This window comes from Gymnodraco acuticeps, unplaced genomic scaffold, assembly GCF_902827175.1.
Source record: "Gymnodraco acuticeps unplaced genomic scaffold, fGymAcu1.1, whole genome shotgun sequence".
Taxonomy (NCBI): Eukaryota; Metazoa; Chordata; class Actinopteri; order Perciformes; family Bathydraconidae; genus Gymnodraco; species Gymnodraco acuticeps.
The window spans coordinates 425,001-448,197 of record NW_022990319.1 but is presented as its reverse complement, the minus strand read 5'-3'; the positions used below and the strand labels follow the sequence as shown (position 1 = coordinate 448,197).

General features: G+C 46.3%; 1 protein-coding gene across 15 annotated transcripts in view; it reads right to left on the bottom strand.

Annotated features, from left to right (window-relative positions):
• Positions 1 to 23,197, bottom strand: part of sox5 (SRY-box transcription factor 5) — a 131,718-nt gene that overhangs the window by 24,637 nt on the left and 83,884 nt on the right. For 8 of the 15 annotated variants that reach the window (XM_034223097.1, XM_034223090.1, XM_034223103.1 and 5 more), the window contains exons 4-8: positions 16,887 to 16,973; positions 12,422 to 12,594; positions 11,218 to 11,286; positions 3,956 to 4,006; positions 2,483 to 2,612 (exon numbers count right to left, since the gene is read on the bottom strand). In XM_034223097.1, coding sequence (XP_034078988.1) covers positions 2,483 to 2,612; positions 3,956 to 4,006; positions 11,218 to 11,286; positions 12,422 to 12,594; positions 16,887 to 16,973 — 510 coding nt within the window. Of the gene's footprint in view, positions 1 to 2,482; positions 2,613 to 3,955; positions 4,007 to 11,217; positions 11,287 to 12,421; positions 12,595 to 14,770; positions 15,929 to 16,886; positions 16,974 to 23,197 lie in introns of those variants that run through there. The other 7 variants (XM_034223093.1, XM_034223096.1, XM_034223091.1 and 4 more) reach the window with 6 other exon arrangements.

The following is a 23,197-nucleotide window of genomic DNA, read 5'->3' as shown; positions in this document are numbered from 1 at the left end:
CCACCTGAGTCCCTTAGTGCAGCTGTTAAAGCCGTCCTTTGTGTGTGCTGCCGGTAGGGCCTTAATGAAAAGCCTGATTGTGTGTCCTCCTCCTTAATACCCCCTGACAAAGAGCAGCGAGGTGAGGGGATTCTGATAAAGCTGGCCCCAGCGCCGTAATTAAGAGCCGCCACTGCCGATTGCCGCTCTCTTCTCCCCCCTTTTTTTTCTCCTCTCAACTGTCTGTTCTCCTGCTTTGTCGGGGCTGCTTTCAGGCTGGCTCCCCCTTTCTCCCTCCTTGTGTCCTTCTTGTTGTCATCTTTCTTTCTTCACAAGTTACTCTCCACCTTTCTCCCCCCTCTTCTTCCCCCCCACTGTCAGGAATGATAAATCAAGAGATGGATGGACGAACAGGGCGGAGGAGATGACAGAAGTGCAGGGAGAAGGAGACAGAGAAGAGGACGAGAGCGGTTTATTAGTGACCAGGTGCAGATAGGCTGCGCTGTAATTACTCCGAGAGGGAGAGAAAAGGTCAGGGATGAGGGGAGGAAGTGATGGGGGGTGAGGAGATGAGGAATACTGCACCTAATAATCGTCACATTGAATAAAACCTGCCTGTTGACTGCTCTGGTTTACATTTGGACCAATCACAGTGACCTGAGGTCAGACTGTATGCTAGTGTTACATCAAGGATGCTCTATTCTTCACAGAGGAAAACTTGCTCATGGTTTGACCTTGCATCTCTGACCTCAACCTTCAGCGGTCAGCTTCTTGGGACCTTCTATTGTGCATGTGTGTGCCTGCGTAAATGTATGTGTGTGTGTGTGTATGTGTGCTTGAGATAGGCCAAGAATGTCTTTCCGGACATATTTTCCCATATAACTCGGTTCTTTAAAAAACAAAATAGGAAAGCAAAGCTGAGACATTCTTTTCTCCAACGGGGAGGAGGGCAGGAGGGATTAAAGAATTATTTCAGGACTGTGTATTCTAGGAGATGGGTTCTTTCTCCTCGCTCCCAGACAAACATGAGCTGGGTGGATATTTATGCTCCTCCTGGGGGTCGCTGTAACAAAAGGGAGACGGACGGAGGAAAGCAAACATGTTGCTCTTGGCTCGGGGACAGCGACCTCGGCGGACAAAGATGACATTTGTAACTGAGAAACATGCGAAGGAGGGAGCAAATTGACACCACAATTTGTTCACAAAATCCTACATTTTAAAAAGCTTTTCTTCAACAATTCATGGTGGGGGGGTTACATTTTCTGTTTGTCTTTAAATCATAATTAAGCAACTAAAACCAGCTCCAAATGATATTTTTAAGAAAATTATAAAAATGTCATACCTGATAATGCAGTGTTGTTTAGAACAAAAGTACTTTTTTATATTCAAACTGAATTGTAAGTCCACGCAAAGGTTAAAAAGTTATCTTTATCTTTGATATCAACAGCTTGGACGGTAGATAAATTGTGCCACTGTTCAACAAGGGTTTATGAGAGTGCCAAGAAATCCATAACGTGTGGATAAAATCTATTCCTATCTTCAAAGCTATGAGGAGCTGCGAGAATATGTCAGATCACAATGCTACACATGTCCTATTTAGAGTGGCAGCACCAAACTACAGCAACTCACAACAAGTTTGAAAGTTGCCAGAGAGTTTTCTCAGGGGCGGCTCAGCCTGGCGCCGAGTGCCAGTCCGGTTGGAGTTGGCGGAGGCAGTGAAAAGACAAGCCCACCACTTGATAGGGTATTTACGTGGGCAGTGGGCGTGGGTGAAGATGGCACTAATTAAAATGGAGTGGACTTGTTTGGGAAGCTGTGAAACTCTAAGGGGGTGGGGGGGGGACTGAGCGTGCACACGCTCATGTGCACACTCTCAGATCAATGTGGAAGTCTTTTTTTTGTGTTGCGATATCACAAAGCTTTCTCTGGCTGCCGGTACGTTAGTGTGTGTGGGCTGTGTTGGAAACATGTTCTGGCTGCTTCCTGTGTTAATGTGAGGAGAACCTGGGGCAGGTCACATTTACCACCCCCCCCCCCTCTGCTAACCCCCCACCGTGCATTTATTCCCAGCATCCCCTGGCAAGCTCCCACCTCTCTGTCTCTGCCTCTCTCTCTCTATCATGGTAAACAACACATTGCCACACAGCCGGAGCGTGATGGCCAAATAATAATAAAAAAAAAACATGTCCTGCAGGACGCCTGCATTTTGTTGCTTTTATTCGTCAAAAAATAGACAAGACAAAAGGATGGAGCCAAGAGGACTGAGCGAGAGAGAGAGGGAGAGATTGAGAGTGTAAACAGGAAGGGTGTATTTGGACTGGTTTTTCTATTAAGAAGGAGAGATGTTGTTGTAGGGGCGAGCTCGTCTTTTGGGAAACAGTCCCACTCCTTGTGTGGGAAAACGGTCAGACTCTACCTTGCTTTGGTGAAAAGCATTTGAAACATCACACATAAAAAAGTACTTTTACACCTATTCATGCCGGTATGTGAGGAAGCTACTCACTGCAGCCAGGCTTGTAGTTGAAGCCAGGGGGCATCAGGAAGCCCTGCTGGGCCGCCGCCGCCGCCGCCAGGGTCCTCTGGTCCGGGGGGAAGACGGGAATCATCAGTGGGGGGAGCTGGCCTTGGACCTGCTGATGGAGGAGGGGGAGGAGAGGGGGGTGGGGAGAGGGTAGAGACGAAGAGAGGAGGTAGTGGGGACAAAAGAGGAAATAAACATCAGCACCTTTCGCATCTCTTTAAGTGTAATTACATTTACATGCATTGAATGTGCATTTATGTGTGTAACTGACCCCAGAACAGACGTCTTTGCCATCGTGGAGACAGTTACATCTACATTACATCATAATCATTTCACACAATCATATGTATTCAGGCTCATATACATAAATTAATGACATACATATGGAACACACATATGACATCAGTCTGTAAAGCCACTAATGAACCCACCCCCTCACACACACACACACACACACACACACACACACACACACACACACACACACACACACACACACACACACACACACACACACACACACACACACACACACACACACACAGTCCTAAGCACTCTATCTTCTAGATTCAAAGACAGAAAGCAAGTTATGGGTTGCTTGCAGTTCACTAAACTCGCACAACAGCTGGCCTTTCCCTTTTCATTTGGAAGATGATGTTCTCTCCCTTCTCCCCACATCAACCCCCTCAACTACCCAAACACACAGTAACACACAACCCTCTCTGCGCGGCCGTCGGCAGAGAGCCATACGACTTCACAAGGTTTCCAGGATTTTAAAAGGAGACGCAGAAAAAAGCTCCTCCGATGGGTGGCTTTGGCAGGGACGACAGGAGAGGGAGAGAAGGAGAGACAGAAAGAGAGAGAAGTAGGAGACAGATGGTTGCACTAAACAGCGTTCTGCCAAAAACAACGCACAAAGACTTGCGTGTGATGGACTGACTGACAGTTTGAGAGGAGAGATGGGAGAAGATGAGGAGAGGAAGTGGGGAGGAGAGAAGGAGAGGAATAAGGTGAGACGAGGAGGAAAATAAGGAATCTTATCGAGCTGTAAGGCTGAGGTGTAATGCTGGAATGATGTAGAGAGAACAAGGGGCTCAAGCCAAATTGTGTGCACATTCTCCTAAAAGTCAGTATAAGCAGTTATCTCAGTTATGTTATTTTTTATTAACGTAGTTGAAACATACAATGTGGGGTTTTCATTGGCTACTAGTCTTCTTTTGAGTCTTTGGGCATGGCAGCAATACAACAATGCTACGCCTACACTCTACTGCAATAGGATAAAAAAGAAGAAGAAGAATATAATCCAAAATAAATCACTTATCCATCACAACACTCTTTTTATCTATACTTATATTATTTATTTAACACCCCAGGCAAACAGTTTTTTCCCTCCATTTGAGATCATATGAGCAAAAAAAAAAAAAATGCAGGTGTACAGGTGTATTGCAAACTTACTTTAGACAAAAGGCTTATCAGTTCAAAGGTGGCTTGTGTGTTTCGTATGTCCTGAAACACAAGTAAAACTCTTTGAAATATACGTTGTCATCGTCCTTAGTGCATTTGTTCTCTATTGATTATATACCAGAGAAGGCTCCTCCAGAATACTTTATCCAATTGATTTCAAACGCCAGCTAATACTCCATATGACGTGTAATCTGCTTGTAATACAATTGGTTGGGTGCCCCTTTAGAGCAAATCCCTGATGGGGTCTTCAGGCCTTTGACCTGTATTCCTGCATAGCACTTTGTTCCCTCTTTACAACTCATCGTCTCTCTCCTGCTCTCCCTGCCTCTCTTATTTTGCCTGGAGGGCAGAGCGGCTGAATAGGATAATGGGCAGGTAAAAGCAGTTGGATGTGAGAAAATTGATCTGGAATGATGGAAATGGCTGCACAATCATAAGGATGTGGTGGTTTCCGCGGTAAAATCAGGTAATATCTCTGGGATACGGACACTTGAAGTGCTTGAGACAGGTAAATAGAGAGCGGCTGTCTCAGTGTTAACAGCGCTCCTAGCTGCCCCGTGTGTGTATACTCAAGTTTCCCTGGGCGTATGCATGCCTGTGTACTGTAAATACCTATGTGTGTGTTTCTGTGTGAGGGGTCTCCTCTGCCCCTCCTCCTGTGTGTCGGCATGCGGCAGCCAGCAGCACTGTAATCAAACTATCACAGCGCAGGGGAATACAGCTCTCTTCAAGCGGCTCCTGTTTCCCCCTTACACCAAAAACAATAATTACTCCACCATTTTGGTTAACCATAAACCGCCGTGCCGCGCGATCAGAAGGGAGAGGCGTTCCAGCGCGACGCTCGGACAGGACCCCCGCCGGGACAAATCACAGACAGAACAGTTCCGCTTTGCCTTTCAGGCCTAATTGGACATATGCTGGAGTGGAGCTGGCTAGCAATACTGTAATGTACCGTAGGGAGGAGGAAAAGAGAGGAGAGGAGAAGGGGAGGAAAGGACAGGAAAGGACAGGAGAGGAGAAAAAAGGAGATAAGAGGAAAGTAGAGGAGAAAGGGGAGGAAAGGAAAGGAAAGGAGAGGAGAAACAAGGAGATAAGAGGAAAGGACAGGAGAGGATAAAGGGGAGGAAAGGAAAGGAAAGGAGAAAAAAGGAGATAAGAGGAAAGGAAAGGAGAGGAGTTGAGGAAAAGAGAAGAAAGGAGTGGAAATAATAAGAAAGGACATAAGAGGAAATGAGAGGAGAAGATAAAAGAGGAGAGGAAAGGAGCTGAGGGGAGACGAGTGGAAATAAAAGATAAGAGAGAAGAGGTGATAAGAGGAGAGGAGAAGAAAAAGAGTAGAAGAATAGATGAGAGGAAAGATAAGTGAGCTAAGCGGAGATGACTTGGGAGGAAAGAAGGGGCGAGCGAGGAAAGGAGAGAAGAGGATAAGTCTGTGGCAGCTGTAATTCATACATACTGTACATAGACACACACTGGCACATATACTGCGCGCAGATGGCTTCTCCTCTCTATATCTGCCTCTTTTTATATCTCTTCAAAGGCTGCGCACAATAGGAAGATATTAATCAGCCTACAGAACTGTTGCACAATATATGTGCGTCTCCACAATGGGATAAGAAGAGAGAAAGGCACAAAGGAGGAAGACAAAAACACTGAAATACACAGAGGAAAAGACAGAGAATGGTTTATGGAGGATCATTTCCTCCCATATGGCGCTGTTATAATAGTTGAGTTGGATATGTGTGTAACAGCTGTTGAGCTGATGAGCAGCACCACGAGCCTACCATGGTCACACACACACACACACACACACACACACACACACACACACACACACACACACACACACACACACACACACACACACACACACACACACACACACACACACACACACACACACACACACACACACACACACACACTCTGACCTCCACACATATGAGGCAGTAAACATGGTCAGAGCAAGTTGAGCGTAACAGTGAGAAACATGGCACTCAAAGGCTGTCTGAAATGTGTGTGTGTGTGTGTGTTTGGGTGAGGGGGGTTGTCCACTAGCTGATCATATTATATATCGGAGCGTCCCTCTGTGCATTCCTTCACATTTACATTCCTATACATCTACAAAATGTAATCAACTAATATTGGATATACAATAATGCAATACGTTAAAGTGGATTACGAGTTCTGTGTGTTAGCCTCGTGATCATAGTGTAAACTTTGAAAGTGGGACTAGTAGAAGAGAGAGGGGGAGCGCTTTCCCAAATCAGAGAATAAGAACCAGAGACAAAGCGGTGCATTGACAGAAGGAAAGAAAAGCCTGTGAGAGAAAGTGATGTTGAGAGAAACAGAGATAGGGAAAGTGAGAGCGAGGCCAGATCTATCAGACAATCTCCAGATCCCACATAAAGGAAAAGGCACATCTGAGACAGCAGGCGCTTTGGGGAATAACGCACTCCTCAGCTTCTCTTTCACATCAGGCCCAAAGTGAACATGAAAACCTACAACACAGAGAAATCATCACACTGCTGCTACTGTAGGCTGCAGACGCCGAGGATAAGGGGATTCGCTTTTTATCTGAAAACCCCTCCCCCAGATCCAAAAAAGAAACCTGAAACAAAGAAAACGGGAACTCATCTGAAAACAAATCCTCTAATCAGGGATAACTGAATGGAAAACAAAGACAAAAACTCGGGAATGGAAACATAGATATAAAGGAGACTTTATTTCCAGAGAACTTTTCACAGGGGCAAAAAGGCCAAAAAGAGAAGTCGACAACTCACCCCGGCGAGAACTTCTCAAGAAATAAACAGCAGAATGAAGAGGAGAGGGAGAAAGAGCGAGGGAAGGAGAGACGGAGAGGGGAGCAAATGTTGGATAATTGGCAGCGAGTCGAGGCTGCGTTCACCACGCGCCAGGCGGCACAGCTTGAACTTAAAGCGCCGCTGCGGCATAATGAAGATGTGGCCGCTAATTAACATATGGGGTGCGAAACAGGTTGGTTGGCACGAGGCGCGCTAAAAACTCCAAGGTAAAGTTATTATTGGGGAGTAATTAGCTCTATGAAGTTAATGCGGCGAACAATAGCTGCCAGCGCCGCACAATATGGCTCGCATCTGAGCGCGCGAAAAAAATAGCCCCCACTAAAGTGCGAGTCCCACAGCTAAAATCTGTTGCCGACCATATGCTCCAGCAATTAATGCAAGACCTGGATGACCTATTGCTAAAGAAGGGACGTGCGAGCGACAGAACCAATAATTAATTTGGAGGGACGGAGAGAGGGAAAGAGACAGAGAGAGATAGCCAGCCTTTAATATTAGTCCATTAACTTTCTATGGACAGGGGCTATTAGAGGCCAGTCGGCTGTGAATGTAAGGGCATGGTTCATGTCCCAATGGCTGGGATGCACACACACACACACACACACACACACACACACACACACACACACACACACACACACACACACACACACACACACACACACACACACACACACACACACACACACACACACACACACACACACACACACACACACACACACACACACACACACACACACTAGAGAGAAGGCAAGTGAGAGTCTCTGTGGAAATGGCGCTTGGTTGCGGTCCAGTTTGAGTGAACGCGCGTTCACATCGACACATAAAGTGCATAAGGAAAACACAAATTACACTGGTTGCGGTGTAATGGGAGTGATTAAACAATTACACAGGCAATTGGGTTAGCCGCTCCTATGTACAGTGTACGGAGGTGTGTGTGTGCGTGCGTGCATGCACAGTATGTGGTTTAACATGCACAGAGGCTTGTGCTTGTGACTGCATCAGCTATAACACTTGGAGGGTGTGTGTGTGTGTGTGTGTGTGTGTGTGTGAGTGTGTCTGTCTGTCTGTGTGTGTATATATGTCTGTGTGTGTGATTCAGTTACCAATGTGGGTTAGCCCTAATAGAGAGCGTGTTAGCCGCTGTCCCCGGCGTGTCTGGCCTCTCTTAAACTAGTCAAAGCATCAGGTGGCTTTACTCATTTCCTGATTTATTTCTCACTTTTTCTTTTTTTCCCTCTTTGCTGTCCTCCACATATAGGCACTGTGGCACTTGATGAAATGAAAGACTGTGTGAGTGTGTGTGTGACTTGGTCTAGTGGTTTTTGATTCATTAGGCAGAACACACTCGTGTCCCCTCATCCCTCTGTTTCAATATACACTGTGGGTGTGAGCGCTGCCTCTGTTCTATAAAAAATGTGTGCGTGTTCTCAAGGTAAGCCCTGAGCCGCTCGGCAGGTGAGCTCCTTTCATCCCCGTTGCGCTTCCCGCACAGCGGCAACAGTCGTCCCCGGCAACACCGGAGGGAGCCTCGGAGACAAGTTGTTTAATTAGAATGAGAGGAGACGAGGAGCAAAGTAAAGCGAAGTTCGAGGAAATGTGCTCACCCCTTTGAGCTTAACAAGAAGGCCCCTAGCAGGGGGTAGAAGTGTGTGTGTGTGTGTAATGTGTTGTAGTGTGCCTGTGTGTCTTTATGCGCTCACATGCTGTAATTCTTTAGAGAACAAGTTATGTTGTACCCTCTGATTGAGCACAAAATTGTAGGGGTGATGTGGTCTCAGGACTGGGATTAAGGGTTGGAATTAGAGGTGGGGTAAGGATAGAGGTAGAGGTTAGTTTTATTCAGGACTTGTCCTAAAGAGCAAATCAGGATCAGGATCTAGAATGGGATATTCCCCTAAGAGTAAACTTTGAATGTGTGTGTGTATCGGCAGAGGATGTGACAAAATATAGCATAATAATTGAGTCTAATTTATGAATAAATCCAGGCACATTTAATTAGTCAGAGCAATAAAGTAGCCAATCACTGACTCCTGGACACTAATGAATGGTGTGTGCATGTGTGTCCTGTTTGACATTAGCTTATGTTTCTGTGATGCCCGCCTCTGTAAATAAACCGGCTTGTTTGTCAGCCCCGCACCACATTCAGAGAGTGCTGTTGGCCTAAATAGTGGACCCTCACATGCATATCGCTGGCTTGATTTGGGTTTCAGGGTGAGAAAAATAGGAAACCGGACACGAGGACAATAAATAATTTGTCCTCCTTTCATGAGGGATGTGTGTCACTCCTCTCTTTTTCATGAGCTTGATTATTCGTTTCATTTCATCACCTCTTCCAAGTGGACGGTTGAAAGCATTCTTCACAGGCCTTTGGGGGTTTGGGCCTAACAAAGCCAAGGACGCAGACACACACACACACACACACACACACACACACACACACACACACACACACACACACACACACACACACACACACACACACACACACACACACACACACACACACACACACACACACACACACACACACACACACATACACGAAGGGACAGCTGAACTCAGCCTCGTTAGGGGGAAATGCAATCACAAGGGGCTTATCATACAGACAGAAAAAACACACACAGACACACAAACCCCAACACTCTGAACCTGGTGCCCTCTCTCTGGCAGGCCATTGTATTGTGGGATTGTGCGGACAATCTCTTCATGAATGATTAAGCAGTGTATTTCTCGACCAAGTCTTTGATGATGAGTGTGTGTTTGATCATCAGGCGAGTGTGAAGCGCTCTCCGAGACTGCTTGCGATATGCGGGCGAGAGGAGGCGTATATATTTTGTTGTATGTTTGTTTGTGCACACTTTGATGTGTGTGATATACGTGGATGTTTGTGCGCTCCTGTGATGAGCCCCTGTTGATTGTGTCCCGCTCTTAACGAGGCTGCCTACAGCTGCCCCTGCTTGTGAGAAACTATTGTTGGGCCCGCTCAATGGAGAGACGCTTGTTTGGGAAAAGGTTGCAAAGTCATGGGAAAAGAGAGCTTTGTCTCGACGGGGTCGCGAGGGAGTGAATCATGAGCGGACGTGTTTATGGCTTAACACACACAGCTGCGGCGAACACACACGCGCACGTACGCACAGATGAAGAAATGGATGCTTGAGAATGCACAGAGGAAACCTAAGAAACAATTTTTTTTTTGTCAAAGACACAAAACACGAACAATTCATAGTTTAACTCGCACAAAGCAAATAAACACAGCTGCTTTACACACAATCGTGGACACATAGACACACGTCCCACATGCATGCTATCACAAGGCCTCTTATCTAACTGTGTACTGGTAAACTCTTAGGGGAAAGGGAGTGTGTGTGTGTGTGTGTGTGTGTGTATGTGTGTGTTCCCTCTTGGACAGGGTGTCTCTTTATGATACAAAGCCTGGCTTTCTCAGCTCAAAATTCAGTGTCATCTGCTTTTACAAAGGCCTGGGCTATTCGTTCCAAGCCACCTGGACCAACATAGAGGCTCCAGTGTAGCAGCCAAAAGGACAATACCTCCATTTTTTAGTGTTACTTATATACCCACCCTTTTTTCTCTGAAGCCTAAGACACAGACTCACATTCAAATGGACGTTTAAGATAATTAACTCTTCAGATGTATTTTTGCTATACAAGGTTATCATCATTTCCTTATATTTCCTGGTGAAAGGAATTCCTCCTGTGGATGTCAGGTGATTGATAAAAAGCAACGAGAGCATAATGCTTCCTTTCACTGGAAGATAACAAAAACGAACTGATTTATGAATGGCAAAGGTAGGATGAGGACAGGTAGCCAAAGATATGTGAGTCAACTTCCTAATGGCCAAAACCAATACTTTTACTCGGGATTACATTGTGTTATCATTCTAAAATTGTATTTGAAATTTAGCAAAACAATAGAAATGATTCACTTCTGTTTTGAGTGACGTCTCTGGATTTATACAACATACATAAAAGAAATGTAAACTTGCCAATCCACTATATAATAAAGACTTCAAACGAACATACTGTTCTAGTTCTGATTTTCCAAGCAGACTGACCACTTTCAAGTGATTGCACAGGTTATGTGTGTGTGTGTGTGTGTGTGTGTGTGTGTGTGTGTGTGTGTGTGTGTGTGTGTGTGTGTGTGTGTGTGTGTGTGTGTGTGTGTGTGTGTGTGTGTGTGTGTGTGTGTGTGTGTGTGTGTGTGTGTGTTAGTGGAGGAGGGGCTAGTATCAGTCAACACTGATTCAGGCCCCAAATGCTGATGGCTGAGCAAAGAATCTGCAACAATCACAATCACAGAGTTGCCTTTGTGGGCACATCCACACAAACACTTGAACAAATACATTTGGCTGACTACACACATGGATTGGACACACACATACACACACACACAGAAACCAGGCCTCACCTGGATTTGTTGCTGCAGGAGGTTGATTTTGTGTTGCTGCTGCAGAAGCTGCTGCTGTTGCCGGGCAATCTGAGGAGGGAGAACACAACAGATTATTTGAATGTATATGCAGTGTGTTAGTGTGGGAGTGTGTGCATGTGTTGTGAGTGTTGTGAGTGTGTTGGTGTGTGTGCAGCGGGGCCTCTGGGAGATGCGACACATCTGCAGGTCTCTGAGGCCCCCGTTGCACGACAGAGGGTCGATGCCCTGGCATGAAATATTAAAGAGCTCCTCTCGTGTCGAGCTCACAGCCAAGTGGACAACACTGTCACACCGACACACTCACTGACATGAGCATTGCTGATGTCCATTTTTTATATTCTGATCAATTTGGAGAAATCTTCTTACTTTTACACATTTATTTCCGTTGCTTGTGATGACATTTCAGTTACTGGAATAAAATAAATATATATTTTGCACTGTAACTCTCCAGTGGCTTGTAGAGGGGAATGGAATGGCAGGAATACAGTATCCACATACTGTACCTTCACGTCCAGCTAGAACCGTTACACACTTGAGGGAAGTTAGCCAAGGGCACTGTAAGGCATTGTGTTTGTCACAGGTGATTTGTCCTTACAGCTGTGTTTCTGTGTCTATGTGCGTATTCTCTTTGTAAACCAGAGCTTTCCAGAAGCCATGAAGCACAACAAAGAGGGAAACCCTTCTCTATGCAAATACCTGGCAGACTCTTGCCTGGGAGCTTGGAGTGTGTGTGTAAGTGTGTGTCTGCACTGCATCCGCTCCAACGCTACGTAGCCTCAGCTTATTCCTGTGCAATGTCCCTGTGTTCAAGCTGCCAAAGGCGCATGTCTCTGGCTGCTCGAACACTATACAGTATAATATGTGTGTGTGTGAGTGTGTGTGTGAGTATAGAGGAAGAAAAGTCCTGTGCGATTTGCTGCTTTTCCACCACACCTTTCAGCCTACCGTAAGATCTGTGTGAGGATTGTTGATGACTATTTGTGATGGGTGTGTGTGTAAAACTTGTGACTCCGAATCAGCAGCCAATCCTGTGCTTTTCTTGACTGTTTACTGACATTTTGTGTAATTATGTGGGGTAGAAGATAAGTCATTTTAGGTTTTTTTATTATCTTAACTAGTAAGGGTTTTATTTGGCAGCATAGGCGTACAGTATCCAGCCCTTGTCACGCAGCGAGCTCTGTACCTGGTCCTGCTGCTGCTTGGCCAGCTCCATCTGCTGCCTCTGCTTCTCCATCTGCGAGGTGGCCAGCTTCTTCTGCTCCTCGTGGGCCGCCAGGAGCTGCTCCCTCAGGCTGCTCAACTGGCCAATCATGCCCATGAGTTGGCGCTCTTTCTCCGCCAGGCTGTCCGCAGTACCTACACGGTGAGAGAGAAGGGGTGGGGAGAGAGACAGGTCGAAGGTGAGATATAAGCCCTTTGAAGAAAAGTGTTTTACATCATTGCTGATCACAGATATATGGTTGTCAGTAATTCTAACTTCTTCTATAAAGATGTATAAGATGTTTATGCAACGGGAGCAAAGTGCAAAGATGTCATGCTGTGTTCCTCTTCTTTGAGAGATTTTCATGGCTATCCGTAGGACATAAAGGATTGTGGGGGTGAGGTTAGAGGTCAGAGGCATGAAGGAGAGAAAGGAGGAGGAAGGAACAACAGAGCAGTGTAAAGCTATCCTTGGCTTGTTGGCCAACTTAATATATGACTGGTTAGGGGCTTTGGACGGTAGAAGAGGGCACGTCAACGGAAGGCACCGTTAGCAAAGTGCGTGTGTGTGAGGAGTTGTAAAACCAGATGTTGACTTATTTTCCTGGGCAAAGGCCAGCAGTGATTACTCAAGCCACATCCATCACTGCCTTTATTGCCTTATTGGAATAAAGAAAATACATCTGGCTGAGGAAACGCGGATAAACAAAATGTGGTGGCAAAAATATTGCTAAATCTGAGCCAGATCTATATGTTCAACAAACCAAATAAATCTACCGCCAGCTTTGAAAGTGTACATTTTGCTTAAAGTTTAAGTATAATCTTAATTATTTGATTGACGTTGAATTAAGGATAAATATGGGGATTGACCTGTAGCTTTCAAGCTGTATTTGGTGTGTGGTGTAGGTGTGTGTGTGTGTGTGTGTGTATGTGTGTGTATGTAAAGAGAGAGGAAAGAAATGCGAGAAAGAGAGAAGGTGAGTGTGTCTGGTCTGTGTTTACCCTGCAGTCAGCCAACCTCCTGCTCACATTTAGCATGGCCTGACCTCTGACCTCTCAGATCCTGACATACCAGCTCCATTACACACACACACACACACACACACACACACACACACACACACACACACACACACACACACACACACACACACACACACACACACACACACACACACACACACAGAATTACACAAACACTTCCACACAAGGCCTAAATCATTCAACAGGATGTAGTTAGAGAGAGGCACACTGAGGCACAATCAGTACGAGTGTGTGCGCCCATGTCTGGTCATATGTACCGATGTTTGCCTACATGCCTTTGTTGTGTGTGTGTGTGCGTGCATGTGTGCGTGCATGTGTTGAATAGCACAATGCCCCATTGTTCTTCAGCTGCTACCTTTAACAGGGCCGCATTCCAGCGCCAGCCAAACCAGATGAGGAAGAGAGAAGGAGAGAAAGAGGGTGAAAGAGAGGAAGCAGGGATGAAAAGAAAGAGAAGCACAGGGGGGGAGAAAGGGGGATAGAGGATAGAGGGAAAGAAGGCGAGGAGCCCCGGCTGCTGACCTGCCCTTTGACCGCTCGGGAAGGTGAGAGCCATCCATTTGTCCTCCCTGTTGGTAGCCGCCGCCTCGCGCCACCCCCCAGCACCCACCCGCCTTCACTGCCCACCGACAAACCTCCCTCTCACTCCCCTTACTTCCCCCTGCACTCCATCCATCCGCCAACAATGAACAATAAAGGCAACTGTCGGGAGCACTGGCCGCTGGAAAAATAAACACGCCGCTGTCCTAACTCACAGACCCACCTTTGTAACGCCAGAAATGTGTGTGTGTGTGCGTGCTTTTGTGTGTGCGTGTGTATAGCCAAAGCTGACCAAGACAAGAAAGAGCCTTGTGTTAAAAACGTTAGCCTGTTCAAATGGGGGGTGAAGAGTGGGGAGGAAGGGTGCAAAAGGGAGGAAAAAAGGATAAGGGGGGTGGCAAAGGTGAAACAACGGATCAAAGGAGTCTTTCTTGTAGAGGTTTCTTATTGGGGTTAACCCCCCTTAACACACTCACACACATCTAGGCACATGCACAAATGAAAACACAGTAAAAGTGGGTACTCCTGTTCAAAACAGGGTGTAGGTGGAGGGACATCCTGTGAGCGGCAGCCTGCATAGGTGTTTAAAAAAAATGGAGACAAGCAGTTGATTCTTTCCCTACAAGCTGCTCTCAATCCTCCTCTCAGCTGTGGATCTTTCATCAGTAAACCAAAGAGTATTTGCAGAAGAAAAAGGATCCAAGAAAACCACACGCTTCCTAACTGAGACGAGATTTAGAAACTTAACATTTCTGTGGTCGCCCCATAAATCAGCTGGCGTCCGCTTGTTTCCTCAGCTGCTGCGAGGCTGGCAGGCCGATCGATAACTGGTTTCCTCCATCGGTTCACACACATTCCTCCTCAGGCACACTGCTGCGGCCCGGCTCACCTACAAACCTGTGGAGGCCACACCAACCCTCTCTTTTCTCTCACACACTCATGCTTGGCGTAATTAACCAATTTGTAACAATGTAATACTTGTCACTGTGTTCGCAGTGCTAATTAATGACCCCGGCTGCATTGATAACTCCCCCCGGGGGAAGAGATGGCTGAGGGGGAGGGAAGTAAGGAGGGGAGGAGATGGAGAAGACATAGCATGATGGTGGAGGGGAGAAAAAGAGACGACAGAGAAAGAGAGCAGTCTAGAATCTAGTAAATAGTAAAGTATATTTACATGGCCATGATAACAGAATTACTGTTAATAATCACAATAGGTTAAGATTAAGGTCATAAAATGAAGGTTTAATTAAAGCACTACACGGTTAGCAGTTACCGCACTACAGTTTTGACATGAGACAAAAAGACATGAGAATATTTGAGCTGGATCATATGATAAAGCATCGTAGGTCTCTGGTTTAAATGTTTACCTCTGTGTAACATCATTGCATTTTAATGAAGTGCTGAAACAAGCTGTATATAAAACTGCCGTGCAGTGTGAGACTTTACACAAGGGGCCATTTGTTTAAGAAATGATCCCATCCTGTCACTCTCTACTGTCCCATGCCACACATCTCAGGGTTTGTATTCTAGTGCTATGAGTTCCATACTTGTGTGTGTATACAGTATGTGTGTGTTTGCTATGTGAACCACACGAGGCCTTTTACCAATGTTGCTTCTCAATAAGGCAGACGGAGCGGGGGGCGAGGCTTAACATCACTTTGTTCCCCTACAAAAACTCCTCAATGGTATTCGATGGGGGGAGAAAAAGCCAAGGGATGCACTCTCAAATAAGAGCACACACGTACAAACTGGTGTGTGAACACTTGACTTTCTGTATATTTCTCTCTCTTCTTTAATCAATGCACAAGTTCACTGTCGCAGACACACATCGTTATATAAGCACCGTCTAGGACACACACATAGACTCAACTGTACACACACACGCACACACACACACACACACACACACACACACACACACACACACACACACACACACACACACACACACACACACACACCACACACACACACACACACACACACACACACACACGGTATTGCTCCCCAGCTGTTGGTGTGTGGTGCGCCAAGCGGGACGCCCCTACACAGAAATGTCAGCGCGGCGGGGAGCTGCGAAAAAGGGGGTTTGATCAATGGAGCCCCCCTCTCTACGGCCACGCCGCTCCGTGAGGCTCTTTGATTACATATTGCTTTGCTTCCTAATGAAGCTCAATTACTGGAGGAGAACGGCAGCTTTGCCCTGGAGTTACAGGGAATAATAGCCAGACTCTTCCACCTCTCTCACATCTTTCTCTCTCTCTCTCTGGCTGACTCTTGCTCCTGCATATTCACAGCGTGGCTCTCTTCTTGTTTCACGTCCTGCCCTCTGTCCTTCTCTGTCTGTCTCGCTCCCGGATGTTAAGAAGGGTTGGAGTGGATAGAATGGGTGATTAACACCGAGATTAACGCAGAGCTGATGCACTAGCAGAGTCGTCATTGACATTTCGGTCAAACACGGGACAAGGCAGCCAGCTCGCTTCAGTTCAGGGCAGCTCTGCTCATTTGTGTTCGATCAACTGCATTTAGTACAAAATGATAGGGCCAAAAAAGTAGATTTTCTTGTTTTCCGTTACTGGTTTCCCATCATGCTTGTTGTAAACAGGGCGGATGATGTCGTGAGTTATCTGTGGGTTGGGTTAACTTTGCACGATGAAAAGTCAAGTAGCATTAGCTGCTAGCAGTTCTGCACTGTAACGATAGATTCAGACAACAACAACCTAAATACCTTTTGATTTTGCGGCAAAATAGGTTTTTAGTATTCATTATCAATGGTCATCGGAGGTGCATCTTATTAAATTGAAAGGATTAATTCAATTCTGCTCACTAAAGTTTAGTTCTGTCATTATTCAGTGGTACCATACCTTTAATCTCTCCGATGTGCCCTGAGCCCATGGCCAAAAGTTTATCCTTCCAGTCCTTTGACAACAGCCTCTCAATGCTGGGGGCCTCTGTTTAGGGTGGGGGAGGGTGGGGTAGAGGAAAGAGAGAGAGAGGGATTCAGTTGGCTGGCCAACATGACAATAAAGCTCATTTAAAGTCCATTTGCTGTAATAAAGGCAGCGGCAGCTCAGCCTAATGGCCGCATCAGCAGGAGAGAGAGGGAGAGAAAGGTGGAAAGGGAGAAGCTGATAATCGAAAGAGAGGAAATCTGAAGAACAAAAACAAGTGAGCAAAAGGGAAAAGAGCGAGAGAGGCAACGCAAGATAAAGAGAGAGACAAGTGGGGGAGAGAGGGAGCGAAAGAGAGAGGCTTTTTCCCTCTCACCTGCTGCTAGAGAATCATTAGCCCTGTGGGCCCTGAGACAAAGAGGGCCTTAATGCACCCGCCACAATGGACACATTATCAGCCAGCGCTTTGTTTTCAACACACACTCCACAGACCCTTACACACACACATGTGCACACACATCCACAGGATCACTAATTACAATCCTAACTATGGTCAGACTCACACACACACACACACACACACACACACACACACACACACACACACACACACACACACACACACACCACACACACACACACACACACACACACACACACACACACACACACACACACACACACACACACACACACACACACACACACAGTGGGGGAAGTGTAAATGTCACACATGACAGCATACACATGCAGAGATTCAACCCTACATGTGTGCATATACATGCACAAAAAGTGATCACACACATGCATGTGCACGTACTGACATCACCCTGTCGACTGTTATTGACATGAACAAAGGGGAGCGAAGGAAATGAAGGGAGACTGGAAGTGTGAGGGAGAGAGAGGAGTCTATTTACTGGGAGCCATCTGCACTTGGGATGCGAGGCCTTGCTAAGGAAAGAGGTTTTACACTTTGAGTGGAGAGATTAACCCTATCAGCCAACGCAAACACACACACACATGAATGCACAGACACCGGCAAAACACACAGCCACATGCATGAACAACATATACACTTGAATGCGCTTTATAGCTGCACACACATATGCACACGCACACTGGCAACTGCTGATGGCAGGCGAAAAGTTTGTTTGTCCCTGGATTATTTTTTTCTTCCATAATGACAACACTGATTTAAGTAAAAAGGAAGTCTTAATCTCACTGGTATGAGACAGCTTGCACACACACTAATGCTTTCCAGAGAGACAGGGAGATGTCCGGTGTGTTGAGCTCAACAGCTTAGCTCGTTTTCTCCACTAAGTGAGACATGAGCACACACACAGCCACCACACTCAACAACAACGTCTAAGTACTTTTACCCATCATTCAAGCACACACTTCTTTCTTTTCTTTCCATCACTCTATCTTTTCTCCCTGCAACGGAGTGAATGTGACGAGGATGAGAAACCACCTGGAGACTTTTAAAGGATTTATAATGACACATGATCACACACAAACAAGGACGCATGCTAGAGATCGTAGACTGCTCACACACACAGAAGGCACTGCAGCGTGTCCTACATACTGTACCTTGGTGTGTGTGTGTGTGTGTGTGTGTGTGTGTGTGTGTGTGTGTGTGTGCGCCTGCAGCCTCCCCAGAGGCCTGAATCAGGTCCTTTCCTCTGGCTTCAAGACTACAGCACTCACGTTCCATTGATTACAGCGGCCACACATTCAGACACACACACACACACACGTTGTGAAGACTCAACGGCACACCCTTTCTATTTCTCATCCCTCGTTCTTGCCTTTTCAAATCCCTCCAGCGTCCTTGGACTCTGACTGGTGTGTCCTTGTGTTTTTGACGCTGCCACTCAGCCAGTTAGCTTGCGCTGATGTGCCCTAGTGCTTTCTGTCAGAAGCCCCTGTAGCCTTCAGGGAATGGGTTAGCGGTGGGGTGAGAGTGGGAGGCAGACTGAGAAAGAAGCTGTTGTAAAAACAGGGAGTAAGGAACGAAACATGCGTAGAGAGGAAGAAAGAGTGTGCTCCTGTGCCCCCCCCCTTCCTCGCCGACAGCTGTCTCACCATCACCCCAACAGGTGCTATTAGCCCCTGGCGCTCCCCCTCTCTCCCCCTTTCTCTCCGTCTCTCCCTGCAGCCCCCTCTCCCTCAACAATGACAGAGGCTTTTAAGCCAAAGAGCTTTGACAAGTGAGAGGGAACAACAAATGGCAGTGTCGCCTGTTCTCTTTCCATTGCACTCCCTCTCTGTCTCCATCTCCTAGTTATTATTTTTATTTATTAACAGGGCTGCAGTTATTGTCCCCAGTGACAGGCCGGGGCCACTTTAACTATTAATAAAAGCCAAGAGGCTTTTTCATTGTGCGGCGGATGGCAAAATGGGAGGAAATGGGCAAGAGGAGTGGAGGGGAGAGAGAAGAAGAGTTAGCATGCTGCAGCTTTTAGTGAGATGTTGATTGATGTGGTGAACACTATGAGAAATTCACCATGACACACACACACACACACACACACACACACACACACACACACACACACACACACACACACACACACACACACACACACACACACACACACACACACACACACACACACACACACACACACACACACACACACACACACACAAGCTTGTGCAGCCAACAATAGATCTGCTTGGACCTCCTCAACCATGACCCCGCAAACAGTTCAAACCCTCTCTTGCACATTATCTCCTCATTGTGGTTGTTTTTCAGCATTAGTTGTTATGAAATATGGCCACCAATACCTGACAAAACAAAAACAACTCGTTGCACTTCTCTTACATGCAAAGCTTTAAGTCCAGTAGATGGAAATGCACCTGACATTATGTTCTGCAATTTTTCATGAGCTTTTACAAAATGTGCATGCCAGTTGAATGACATAGCAAACGTCTACTCCTGGAAAAAAAGGAAGGCCAGCAAAACGCTTTCCATGAAGATCAGAGTACCTACTCCCTGTTCTTCTGACGTACAGGGTGTGGCTGTGTGTGTGTGTGTGTGTGTGTGTGTGTGTGTGTGTGTGTGTTTGAGGTAAGCGGGTGGAGTTGGGTGCCCACGCAGGGGTGTAGGCCGGATATGTGCATGTTGGGAGCTAAGGGAAAGGGAGTACACCCGCCCCCCCATGACAAAAAAGAAGGGGTGATGATACATGTATTCATTTATATTCTGTATCAGCTTGTTCCAGCTCCTTATTAAAGTTATATGATGTTTACACAGGATTAAAAATGTAAACGCAATATTAACATCAACTTGGAAACTTTTACAATAATAGTTTTGACCATCTGTACTTCAATCACGGTTGTTATCTTTGACAACAAAAAACGCATTAATTCATCTGAGGGTGAGGTTCCCATTTCGATCCCGCACGGCGGCAAGGGGGATTCTGGGAAAAGCAGAGGGGGAGAAACGCTGACAATAACTCTGGAATCGTTGGCTATTATCTTGGCTCATTGGCTCAAACGGAGTCAAGCTGCTGCCCTGCAGCCGAGCCAGAACAACCCCGTCCACCTGCCGAGAGAGGAACAGTGTGTGTGTGTGTGTGTGTGTGTGTGTGTGTGTGTGTGTGTGTGTGTGTGTGTGTATGGTGTGTGTGTATTAAAGTGAGCCCCCATCAGGCTTTTGGATCCACAGTAAGCTTTTGGTTGAGAAGCTGCTGGAGAGAGAAGGGGAGAGAGAGGAGAGGTGGGAGGAGACAACTTCAGTCCAGCTCGCCCCGACCAACCTCACAAACAATACCATCTCTCTCTCTTTTTCTCTCTCTCTCTCTCTCTCTCTCACACACTCACTTTCTATTTTTCACTCAGACGTTTTGCCCTGAGTCACCACAAGCGGCCAGCTCTATTTTTCCTATTATCTCATATTTGTGAAGCCTGGAGACCTTTAGAGGAGAAGGGAGGGAGGTTTGTGGAAAGAGAGGGAAAGAGAGGGAGCTTGGGCCCTCGGGTGCACAACAAAGGGGCCTCTGTGCCAGCGCCAGGCCCAGCCGGGCTCAGAGGAGGGTGGAGGATGAAGGAGGAGAACCAAGACGAAGAGGGAGGAGGGGGAGGGCCCACAGGAAAGCGCCCTGGCTTGAGACCCGTGGCCGGCCCTTATATCCCGAAAAACAGGCTCCACATTGACTCGGGCCTTGGCAGCTATGGGGAGTGCTGGAGCCACCCCCCCCACCCCTTCCTTCTCAGTCCTCCTCCCTCCTAAACTGGGCAGGGGTCAGCGTTGAATAAGCAATTATACAAGCACTGGTGGAGTTTGTCTAAGACTGCCACCCTGAACACTGAAGTATTGAGATGGAGGGAATAAGTAACAGAGAGAGATGCAGGGGGGGGGGGGGGGGGGGGGGGGGGGATGTGTGGTGACTTCTGTGCTGAAAACACTTTCGCCGGCGGCCATGGTGGAGACGGAAAGAAAAGAGCATGCTTACATGTGATCGAAAGATTAGATTATACCAGTCATGTAAACATCCTAGGCAGGTTATCTTAACTGCATTACAGTCAAAAAGCGATAGGAATGATCTCACTGTAAACCATATACACTAATGGAGAAGTTATTCTGAACCAGCAACACTTTCACTGTTGACTCTTAATCTGGGTATTCCGATTCGAACCCCAGTCCTCCGCATGGGCTGCCAGCTCTACTACGGCAGCCCAAAACAGCTACTTAAATAATGAATACTTACTTTAGTTTAAAAAAAACTAGTAGTAACTATTTAAATAATATTAGGTAATTTGAGTCTTTCAGTACTAAGATGTTGCAACCGGCTCTTTGACACTATGGAGATGTTCAAAGGGACTTCCAAAGAGATAAAAAAGATGAATTCTGAATACAACTCCTCACTTATTTACTCCCTCTTGATACTGAAGCTTTTGCTTTTTAGTCTGGCTATTCCCCCCCTGCGCTGAAGGCACTAACATACTGCATTACGAAATGATGATGTTGATATTTTGATGATCAATTCATGTCTGGTTGTGCTGGGCCATGTGTCTGGACACATTTTTCATCGATTCCTTCTAAAGACAGTCCAATGGTTTCCAAAGCGAGAGGGGGGCCGTGCCAAGATTATGGGCAGTCTCTTGTCAAAAAACACTGTGTGGTGGCTTGAGAGTGGAGAATGAGATAGAGAGGGAGATGTATCAAAAAGCTTTTTGTCCAAGCCCATCTCGCACCAACACCTCCGCAAGGTTAGCTGCTAACAGTACCAATTACAGGCTTGTTGTTGGGGAGAACAGCGCTTGGCAACAGTTGCCGCGGTGGCCAGGCCTCTGTGTAATCCCTCTCCTCCTCCTCCTTCTTCTCCTCCTTACTTTCCAGCCCCCTCCCAGTGATCCCCATGTCCCAGAGTAGTAGTGGAGTAAAAAAGAATGTATATATACTGTATGAGTGTGTGTGTGTGTGTGTGTGTGTGTGTGTGTGTGTGTGTGTTAGACTCCCTGGTCGGTCTCAGCATCCACAGTGACTTTTAATTCAGAAGCTGCTCCAACATTAGTTATTAATAAACACACACACACACACACACACACACACACACACACACACACACACACACACACACACACACACACACACACACACACACACACACACACACACACACACACTGAACAGTATTGGCACACAGTCACACATGGAGCTCCATGACATCAACTTCTTAGAGTGAAGAGACTGTTTTTCACCGTACAAAGTCAGTTTTTGGGTGAAGCAACAAGGGACATATGGTCCTCCACTAACGTACTCTGACAATCACAGACGCGTCTCTAAACACGTTTTGGGGCGACACACCTGTTAACAGAAAATCGCACACACACAATATCATCTGCCAAAACACCTTAAGACAAACCAGACAGAGGGATTCATTTGTGTCCTTTAAAAGCAAGATGAAGTTTTCTGAACAAAAAAACAAAAAAAGGACAAATTAGCTCCTTTTCCTCTTCTCATGTAAATGTGAGGCCAATCTGCTGACAAAAATATAAAAAAAGACATTTAGCTAACAAAACAACAGATGTAGAGGGATAATTTTTCCCAGTCTAATATTAGGAATTGTATGGATGTATAGCAACATGTTTCCAGTTCTATTCTAAGAATAGGCCACAACACATAAAGCAAACATTTACAAGGGTGTCAGTCAACAATTTAATAAATTGAAAATCCATTTATCTGAATACAGAGTTCTGCCCTTCACTCCACTGCCTTTCCCTAACAGATGGTGTTGTGGGTGCTTATGTCCAATTTGATTTGAACCAAACCCTCA